The sequence below is a fragment of the Salvia splendens genome, chromosome 3 (assembly GCF_004379255.2).
Source record: "Salvia splendens isolate huo1 chromosome 3, SspV2, whole genome shotgun sequence".
Classification (NCBI taxonomy): Eukaryota; Viridiplantae; Streptophyta; class Magnoliopsida; order Lamiales; family Lamiaceae; genus Salvia; species Salvia splendens.
Window position 1 is genome coordinate 23,011,675 of NC_056034.1, and position 11,021 is coordinate 23,022,695.

An 11,021-nucleotide genomic window follows, 5' to 3' on the forward strand; every position below is an offset into this window, starting at 1 on the left:
TTTATTATCATTTTCTCCAAACACATGCTGAAAAACAGTCAATCACTTGAGATGAGACGGAGGGAGTATGTTGCCTAGAAAAGCCTACCTCGCATGCTTTCCGAAAATCTTCGATAATAATTCTCCACCCTAGACGTTAATTTCTTCACAATTTTCCTTTTTGAAGAATTTAATTAGCATGCACATTACATACATCAGATTACTACAATTAAATAACTAACTCCAAGATTCAGATAACTAGTCCTATAATAATCGAAATTTAAATCTACAAAATTCTTCTATTATTTCCTGAATTAGTAGCAAATAGATTGCAACCTCAATTTCTACTTGTGTCTCGTGCACTTGCTGCCCATGCTTAATCCATCCATCAAACTCTTTCTTGAAATCCAATCCTATGATCATATCTATGGTGTCGAACTCGACCTCCTTCCACGAATCCAACCAGTTGCAGATTCGTCCCATCACGACTTCACTGCCCCCTGATTGAACCATCTGCTTCTTCTCTTTGTCTATGAGATCAGACACGAGCCTCTTCATGTCGGCTGACAATGGCTCGTTTCGTTCTCGACTTCTCGTTCCACATGGACCTCATCGTCTGATCCTTCCAGCAGTAGCTTCTTCTCGAGCTCAACAGGGTCCAATTCTGCATGTTTTTCAAATCTCCTTAGCCTTTGCATGAGCTGTTGTTTGGCTCCTGCATTCAATACATATTTAGTGCACCAAACCAAATCACAATATGACAAAAATTAATTCTAGGAAACTATAATGGACCCCACAAAAATTGCAGCCGTGTGCAGAGATTTAATTATTACTAGTATCATACTTTAAACTATTGAAAAATAAAGACTAAGAAATAAGGGAGGAAAACCCCACACCCTGAATTCAGGTTGCAGAAGCAGTTATTATTACAATTTAATTGTGTGACGTCAAGGAAAAAAATGTAATCTCGCATGTAACAACGGCATAATTTAACTATCAATTAGACATGCTTAATCAAACCATGTAATTATTGAAAGGGACCGATCGATGTACAAAATGGATCAAACAGTGTTTATGATGAGAGAAGGAAACATACTCTGTACATTCGTGTAGCTGCATTCCATATCTTCTTCTTCTCCTCCTCCTCCTCCTCCTCCGTTGGCACGACTGCTTTCGCGCTCATCGTCCTCGTCAAATGGAGGATCCAATACCGATACCGTACTGCATTGCTCCTTCTCTTCCACCTCATCTCCTTGATTATTGTCCGAATTTTCCTTCTCCTATCAAGATTTGAAGGAGACATTTGAAATTACAGAAAAAAAGTTAAAACAAGCGTAATTATGAACATAGCAATTAAGAATAAATAATTAATTTATGATTAGGTTCATAGTGCAATTATGAAGATTGTCCTCAAGTGGAACTCAATATGGGGTGGAAAGATGGCGTATTAAAATAAGATAATGGTAGCAGAGGCGTGATCCAAAGTACACAATTTAAACAACCATACAAATTTTTTATACTTACTGCTGATAATTCAATTCAAATTTAAGTATTCACTGCCCGTGGGCAAAATAGTAATTTGACGGAAATTCCGACCACCGAACCAGACCAAGAAGATTGTGTACCGATAGTGCTTGCAGGAGGTCAAACCTACTTATTACTCATCAGTCTTTTAAAAATAAATATTTTTAAATGTCACAAATTTTAATAAAATAAAAGAAATAGGAATAAAAGTGTTTAGTCGAAATAAATTTTCTTAAATTAAAAAAATTTATGTATAAAGAACAAATTGAAAAGGAAGGAATTTACATTTTTAGAGTTTCAGCCCAAGTCACGAGTTCACTCGCATAATTAGTCACTAATGAGTCTTCACAAAATTTACAACCACATTTTTATTATGCTAGTATATTTTATATTATCAATTACTTATTTTTATTCGTTCAAAATTTTCCATAAAAAGCAGAATCTCGTCATGAAATTAAATAAAACTCAATTACTTAGAAAAGATACAGTAGTTATTCCCACAGAATAAAAAATCGGAGTCAAAGTCGGTAAACGAGATAGGAAAACGACAAACCTGTTTTACGTGGGCGGCCAGTCGAGGAGGGGCTCCGGTGGAAAGAGAATGTAAATGGAGTTGTGCAGAAAGTCGAGTCATCGCCTACACAAAACTCGGAAACACGGCTGCTGGTCGACGCCGATTTATCTTGTTCGTTATTATTATTCTATTCTGGAATTTCAATTACCTCGATGGCCCGCTTCCAGTTCTTACTCCGATCCTTGAGCCGCTTGAGGAACGAGGTTGGCTGAGGTTAATTTGAGTTGGGATTGCTTCTTTGCAATGATGGTTTTGAGATGGAAGGGCTCTTGATCCTCTTTCAGAAGCGGCTTCTCCTCCATGATTGCCTTGCCAATTCAAATGACAAACAATAATACAGCGACGATTAATACTAGAGGTTTGTTTTGGTGATGAAAAAAGTTGGAATTTGAAGAGGATTCAAATTGGATGGGGACTAGTTAGTGCAGGGTGGTGGGGAAGTTGGATACTAATGAAATTCAAATCAAAAAATAGGTAAAAGAGATTGGTTTACTGTTGGGAAGATCGAGGTAATGTGGTGATAATCGAATATATAATAATTAAAAGAAGAGGATGAAGAAGGAGTATTGTGGAACTCCAATGTACATCATGCTCTAAAATCTTGTCTGCAACTGCTAAAATAGTAAAACTGGGAGAAATTTCATATTTTTAATTTGTTTGATAGAGTACGATTTTTTTACCTTTATGGATGGAATTGGACATAAGAGCATCTCCAGTGGGCGGATGTCCCACTCGGACATCCACTAGGACATCCCAAAAACACCTCCTGCCACGTCACTAGGACTTCCCATCCCACTGCCACGTCACTAGGACATCCCCTGCACAATCCGCCCTTCCCACCGCCCTTCCCACTAGGACTTCCCGCAATAAAAAAAATCACAATAATGTAATTACGTAAAAACGGAATTATAATTTTGACACGGAATACGGGAAAGCAAAATACGGGCAAAAATACAGTCATAAAACATAAAAAAACATAGTTAGAAAAAAAACAAAATACATAGTCATTCAAAAAAAGAAAAATACATAGTCCAATATCCCCGGCTCACTCCGCGCTGTCCTCGTCGCCCGTGCCGCCCCCGTGGCCCGTGCCGGCCCCGTCGTCCCCGCCGCTAATCTCGGCGCCATCATCTCCAATGGGTGGCATCCCCAAATCGCGCCGACATCCATCGATGACATCCTTCAACATCCTCTTGTACACCGGATCGGTCGTGCTATGCCACCTATGCATGGTTCGGACCAAGCTAGTCGTTAACTGCGCGCGGGCGAGTCGGTCGATATCTTCTGGGGGAGCAGGGGCCTCCGATTGGACCTTGAACGACCCGCTGCTGCTTCCCCTAGCCCTCCGCTGCGCAGCCTTTTGCCCAACCGGGCGACGATGGCGGCGAGAGTCTGATTGAGGTAGCGGGGACACTTCGTCGGCTTCTGGGAGCTCGTGCGAACCAGCACTGCTGATGTATTCACCAGAAGCGTTGATCTTCGTCCGCTTCGCCCAGCCCGATTCGACTCCCCCACAAAACTTTGGGGAATCCTTCACCACGAGAAAGGCCTCCCACTGATCGAATTGGTTGAACTTCAAGGCTCTGTCGGGGTACTGAGCAAAGGCACGGTTCCGGACATCCTCCTCGGACATACCGCTGCTTGCCTGACAGAGATTATTTTGGTAGAGGCCCGCAAATCGACTAAGCTTAGGCCTCAACCGCTCCCACTGTTTCCGGCACTGTTCGGGAACGCGACGCTTCGCCCCAGCCGGTTTGTGTGTGTGGTAGGCTTCAGCGATGCGATACCACAGTCTGTCAATATGTTGGTTGGCACCGACATAGGGATCCTCGACTATTGAAACCCAAGCCTTCGCAAGCGCGACATTTTCCCACGGGCTCCATATCGTCCTCTTTCTCGTCTCATCCTCATCCTCCTCCTCTGCCACCGTTCGCGAGGAAGAGCCCGGGGCTTTCCCCTTGCCCTTGCCACGTCCCTTCCCCCTGCCTGGAGTCTCCCTGACTGGAGATAGCCCCAACTCCTCTAAAGAGAAAGTTTCCAAGCTGGTGAACTGAGTCTCCGGAACATAAGTGGAGGGGTATCAGTAGACAGCATATCGATAACTGGCCGATAGACATTGTCCGCTTGTGGGCCCTTGCCACCCCCTCCCCCCGGCATCATCCCCGCCATCATCCCCGGCATCATCCCCGCCATCATCCCCGGCATCATCCCACCCATCCCCATCATATTTGGGGTCATGCCCCCCATCCCCATCCCCGGGCCCGGCGTCATCATATTTGGGGTCATGCCCCCCATCCCCGGCATCATCATATTTGGGGTCATGCCCCCCATCCCCGCAGCCCTGGGCATCATACCACCCATCCCACCCATCCAATTGTACATATAAGGGGACATCATCCCACCCATTCCACCCATCCTCGACATTGTCGGAACTGTTGTCGCATTTCCGCTAACGTTTCCTTCCAGGTCGATGGGAAACGCCGGAGTCTGCGACTCGCTCGTGGCAGGGGAGTTCCTATCGTTCTCCATTAAGTAGAAATGAAATTTGTAGTAAAAGAAGAGAGAAACTTGTTAACACAAGTGGTGCGAATGAAATGAAGTTCAACGAGCCGTATATGTAGAGTTTTAAAAAAAAATTAATTACCGGACGTCCGACCCGGACGTCCGACCCACTCCACAATGGCGGACGTCCGCCCGCCCGTCGCCCGCACGTCCGAGGACACCCGACGTCCTCACAGGACGTCCGTATCCGACCTTCGACGCCACAATGGCGGACGTCCCGGTCGCCCGTCGCGGACGTCCGCCATTGGAGATGCTCTAATGCGATTTGGTGTGGCTCAGCCCCACAGGCTTTCTTTACATTAAAAGGTGGAGAGAGAGGTCCCCGAGCACACACGAGCCTCACTTTACAACACTTCACGATTTCTTCGATAAAAGCGACAACTGTTACTGCTAGAAAAAATAGAATATGACTACATCCAAGTTATGTCACTTTGTTAAACATGTCATCATAAATTTTTTATCAATACACCAGTCTTTTGCCACATTTATACCACTTACTAATTATGGTACATGCATAACACATGTCATAAGAAAGATTATGCACTCCATCCATCCCAACTAAGTTGAGTCAACTTTTAGACACAGAAAATAAGAAATTATGTTAAAAAGTAGGAGAGATGAATAAAGAAAAAAGCTAAAGAGAGAGTAAAGTAGGTGATCGAATAAAATAAGAGTGATTAGATTTTTTTATTGTCAAAAAAGAAAATGATTCAACATAGTTGGGACGGAGGGAGTACGTAAAATAAAAATTAAGTACTCCCTCCGCCCCATAAAAATATGAGCATTTGAAATGACACAAGAATTAATGCACAATTAGTAAATTAAGAGAGGAGGAGAATGATAGTTAAACTAGTGTTAGTGGATAGTGAGACTCACATTATTACTAGTGTATAATGAGTTGTAATAGTGGGTCATAGTATTATAAGTTGTAAATAAATTGATGTTAGGGTAATGAGTTGGGGATAACTTTCCATGTATGGAAATGCTCATATTTTTATCGGACGAACAAAAATAGAAAGTGTACATATTTTTATGGGACGAATGGAGTATTTATCGCCAATCCACATAAGGGCCTGCAACGCAACCCTTGCCTAGCGCGGTCTCGTCCCTGCGCGATGAGCCACGGACGAGCTCGCAGTGCGAGCGACCCGTCTCAGGGAGTGTCTCACACTAGGGGAGGGCGAGAGGGGAATTGGCTAGACAGCGCGCAATATGTCACCTACATAGACAACTATGCCAAAGAAACTGACACGATCTCTCTTGAAGAAGAACGAATGGTCCAAGGATGATTGTTGTAACCCAAATCCGAATAATACTTTAGATAGGTTCAAGTACCACTATCTTGAGGCTTATTTTAAGCCATAGAGTGAATTTATTAGTTTGCAAACAAGACCAGATGAGGAACACACTCCCTCAAAAATTAATCTCGGAGGTATTTTCATGTAAATTTCTTCTTCAAGGTCATCATATAGGAAGATATTATTCACATCTAAGTGAGATAGATGTCAGCCAAAAGTTGCAGCAAGAGCGAATATGATATTCACATCTAAGTGAGATAGATGTCATCCAAAAGTTGCACCAAGAGCGAATATGATATTCACATCTAAGTGAGATAGATGTCAGCCAAAAGTTGCAGCAAGAGCGAATATGATACCACTGTAAAAAGCTTCACAAGCGCAGAAAAAATATCGAGAAAGTTCACAATGACGTGTTGTGTGAAGCCCTTCACGACTAATCGTGCTTTGTAGCGTTTAATAGTTGAATGATAGCAGGAGATAAAGAGTGGTCATCTGCAGGAGCAGATGGAGGATCGAGAAAAGACGAGGGGGGAAGATGAGAAAATGGAAACATATCTTCATGAAATATAACATTGCGGCTGATGTGGATTTGCATGGTGGCTAAGTCTAGCACCAGATATCCTTTGTAATCATGAAGAGAATATGAAATAAGTGGAATCTGGTTTTGGCAGGGTGCCATCGTCAAATGCCGGCTTGTTCTTCGCCATGAGAGCGGTTATCATCGAACGGTACCAGCTATTGAATCAACACCGAGATGGCTAATCTCAGTAAAGAATACGCCAATTACAAGATATTTGTTACAACTAGAATCGTATACTACGAGTACAAGATTACAGTAAACCCTAGCCTATATAGGATCTGGAACTGATCGAATATCTCGAGCTATACACTGTGAATCTCCTGCACACGTAATACACAAGTTAGTAACACAATATCCAAGATCCTTACGGATCTAAACCGCAAATGAAAGACAAGAACAAAATAGGAGAGAAGATTTAGGATATGGCTCAGGTCGCACACACAATTGCACATGGCCAAGGACCTCCTCAAACTTCTCCAACAAATCACAAGGGAGCACAGTGAAACAATTGAACCCCAAAACCTAGGGTTTCCGATTACTACAACACAGTAGCCACCTCACACATCAAATGACTCACACCACAGCCACAAGGCTTCAGGAATACACAAATCCCACGGATCTAAGAAATCAACCGAGGATCTTCCACCAAACAGCCAGAATTGAACTCAACCGTTCGAAACCAAAGAGATCTCCTAATCAAGACAGGAGTTGAGAGATGCACACTCGATTCTCACTAAAACAGAGAAGAACGGAAGCCATTTCAGAGAGAGAGAAAGTTCTAGAGAGAAGCCGGAGAGAAAGCATGTAGAGAGAGAGAGGCAAGTGAACAGACTGAGGAGTCATAGAGGCGTAGGGAGTGTAAAACTCAGCAAACAAACACATCCTAGATCCAACGGCTCATCGTCATGATCCGCGTGAGGTGGCATACGTGGCAGCCATCGGAGCGTCCATTTAAGTATTGGGCCAAATCCGGATTGGGTCACCAATAAACACAAACAGGCCATCAATTAAAACCAACCCAGCTGATTTAAATAGCAAGCCCAAATTGAAGTCCACAATTATTTCACATACTCCACCTTGGACTACATTTGGTAAACAGAGGAGAGCCACGTCCACGTGTTGCTTCATCACAACCTAGAAGGTTATCTCAAGACACCAAAGAGTATAAGCTTATTAGTCAAGAGAGTAACCAGGTTGCCTAACAAGACACCAAATGGCAAGCCAATTAGCCAAGTAGGACTTAGATTGCCCTGTGATTGCAATAGGCCAAGGCCTAAAGAATCAGCAAGGTCTTTCCCTGGGACATGCCCATGCACATGCTAACCACAGTCAAAATGCAACCTCTTAATACAAGACAACTATCAACAGGTAAGCATTTAGTTCTCATATCAGCAGGGTTCTTATTAGTATGCACCTTATGCAACAAAATTTCTTGTTTTTCAACCACTTCTCTAATGAAATGAAACCTTATATCTATATGTTTAGTTCTATCATGAAAGACAGGATTTTTGCATAATTGTATTGCACACTAACTATCAGAATAAACAGCAGGAACAGTTTTCAAGAATTTCAGTTCAGAAAGAACTCCCTTTAACCAAATTGATTCCTTCATAGCCTCTGTGATGGCTATATATTCTGATTCAGTAGTGGATAGGGCTACTATATGTTGCAATTGGGATTTCCAGCTTATACAAGATCCACACACTGTAAAAACACATAAGATGCAGTGGACTTTCTCTTGTCCATATCATTAGCATAGTTTGAATCCACAAACCCACATAGATTTATACCACCATTAAATTTTAAAAACACACACCATACTTAGAAGTATGTTTCAGATATCTCAGGAGCCATTTCAAGGCCTCCCAGTGCACAGGTCCAGGATTAGACATATATATCTACTCAAGCAAGAAACAGAATAAGCAATGTCAGGCCTAGTACTAACCATTAAGTACATAACATAACCTATAGCGTTAGCATAAGGGACCTTTTTCATAGCATGGATATCAGATTCAGACTTTGGACACAAATCTTTACTCAACAGAAAATGAGCAGCTAAAGGCACAGAAGCAGCTTTAGCAGCAGACATGTTAAACTTCTGCAAAATCTTAAGCACATATGTTTCTTGGTGAAGCACAAGGACATACTCCTTTCTATTTCTATGGATATTAATATCCAAAATCTTTTGAGCATCACCAAGGTCCTTCATGTCAAAATTATCACATAAAGCAGATTGCACATACTTGATGGATTTAAGGCAGGGTCCCATAATGAGCATATCATCAACATATAGAAATAGAAAGACAGGAACCGTATCAAGATATTTCACATATAGGCATGCATCAAAGGTACGTCTCTCAAACCCAAGTTTTTACATACAAGAATTAAACTTGATATTCCACTGTCTAGGGGATTGCTTTAAACCATACAAGGACATTTTTCGCAAACACACATGATTAGGATACTTGGGATCTACAAACCCCTCAGGCTGTTTCATAAATAGGTTTATCTAAATCACCATGCATGAAGGTAGTTTTCACATCCATTTGTTTCAATTCCCAATCAAAATGAGCACACAAAGCAAACATAAGTCTAACAGTAGTAAATTTCACAACAGGAGCAAATATGTCAGTATAATCTAACCCCTCTTGTTGAGTAACCCTTTGGCCACAAGTCTGGCCTTGTACCTCAGGTCATTTACCTCATTTTTTATTTTATATAACCACCTGCAATCAACAAGAGAAGCACCAGCAGGCAGAGGAACAAGCAGCCAAGTACAATTAATTTTTAAAGATAACATTTCATCTTCCATGGCTTTTTGTCATTGACTCCAAAACTTAGATTTAACCGCTTGTTTATATGACTGAGGCTCATCACCATCAGATTAATGCACATTAAAAGCTAATGTACTCAAGTTGACCAAACCAGCATATCTATTAGGTTCATTAATGTGCATCTTGACTCTATCTCTAGACATGGGATAATTTCTCAAATTTGGACCAGGGTTAACAACAGGTTGAGTCTCAATAACTTGGTCATCATGATGAGTCACATTTTGGTTGTCAACAGGTAAGGGTTCAGGCTTAGGGGTGATAGGGTTGGAAATCCAGAAGTGCTCCACCTCACTTGGAGTATCCTCAGATACCTCCACATCAGTGAGAGTGTCAGTGGACTCCATCTCACTAAGAGGCTCACTATCAACACTTGTTGGAGTGGAATCAGGGGCAGGTTTAAGACAGGGAAATCATCCTCATTGAAGATAACATCTCTACTTATAGTGACCCTGAAACCAGGCTCACTCCTATTCCAAATCCTATAACCCTTTACACCCTCAGGATATCCAAGAAACACCCATTTCTTGGATCTGGGGTCCAGCTTATCAGTTTTGGTATGAACAAAGGCACTACAGCCAAAAACTCTCAAATGAGACAAGGAGATTTTTCTCATGTGAAAATAGACTCTAGACACCCTTTAGGGGAACAGAAGGAGACCTATTGACAAGGTAGGCTGAGGTCAGTAAGGCTTCACCTCAAAATTTTTTAGACAAATCACTTTTAGACAAAGGCACCTAACTTTTTCTAGAAGGGTTCTGTTCATCCTTTCAACAACTCTATTTTGTTGAGGGGTATAAGGGGTGGTCTTGTGTCTTTTAATTCCAAACTGAGAGCACATAGAATTCATTTGGGAATTACAGAACTCAAGACCATTATCTGTCCTAATCACCTTAATGGTTTTTCCAGTTTGATTTTTAACAAAATTTTTGCATGTTAAAATTTTTTCAAAGACCTCAGACTTGTTTTTCATTAAAAAACACCCAACTTTCCTGGAAAAATCATCAATTATAGACAGAAAATACACAGAACCTGAATGAGTAGAAACTGAGGTTGGACCCCACACATCCATGTGTAGGTATTCAATAGCACTGTGACTAATATTTTTAGTCACATGTGTTGGGAAAGACACTCTATGTTGTTTGCCTAAAACACAGGTGTCACAGAAGGGGAGACTATTTTGAAAATCATTTTCATACAACAACTCATTTTTCTTCAAAATATTTAGACCCTTCTCACTCATATGTCCAAGTCTATTATGCCACAACATGATTTTATCAACCCTGATCACATTTGAGACATTATTCACACAGGCCAAAGACTGAGCAGAACACACATATAGGTTACATTTTTTTTCAGCTTTAAACAAGCACATAGCACCTTTACAGATTTTCATAATCCCCTGCCCCCACTTACCCTCAAGCCCATCTAACTCTAAGCAGGTACAAGAAAGCAGGTTATAGCACAGATCAGGCACATATCTCACATCTTTCAAGTTTTTTTCTCACATCTTTCAAGTTAAGCACAAAGCCATTGCTGAATTTCAAACATACAGTTCCAATGCCAAGAATCAGACATTTTTTATCATTTGCCATAGACACAAAAGTATTTTCAACAGGTTTGAACTCAGAAAACACATATTTGAAAGGAGATGTGTGATAGGTGCATCCTGA

The 11,021-nt window shown here is 41.6% G+C and overlaps 1 protein-coding gene across 1 annotated transcript; it reads right to left on the minus strand.

The window, feature by feature from the left end:
• Positions 1-152: 152 nt before the first annotated feature.
• On the minus strand, positions 153-2,652 carry LOC121794359. Its single transcript, XM_042192487.1, has 3 exons — positions 2,057-2,652; positions 1,076-1,259; positions 153-694 (listed from the first exon to the last, which is right to left on the minus strand). The coding sequence occupies exons 1-3, from the start codon at positions 2,135-2,137 to the stop codon at positions 534-536; spliced, it is 426 nt and encodes a 141-aa protein (XP_042048421.1). The 5' UTR covers positions 2,138-2,652; the 3' UTR covers positions 153-533.
• Between the last annotated feature and the right edge of the window lie 8,369 nt (positions 2,653-11,021).

Coding starts and splice junctions, on each gene's coding strand:
- LOC121794359 (XM_042192487.1), bottom strand. CDS start 2,137: ATGACTCGACTTTCTGCACAACTCCATTTACATTCTCTTTCCACCGGA. Junction 1,260..2,056: donor TGGCCGCCCACGTAAAACAG/GTTTGTCGTTTT, acceptor AAATCTTGATAG/GAGAAGGAAAATTCGGACAA. Junction 695..1,075: donor CAGCTACACGAATGTACAGA/GTATGTTTCCTT, acceptor TATTGAATGCAG/GAGCCAAACAACAGCTCATG.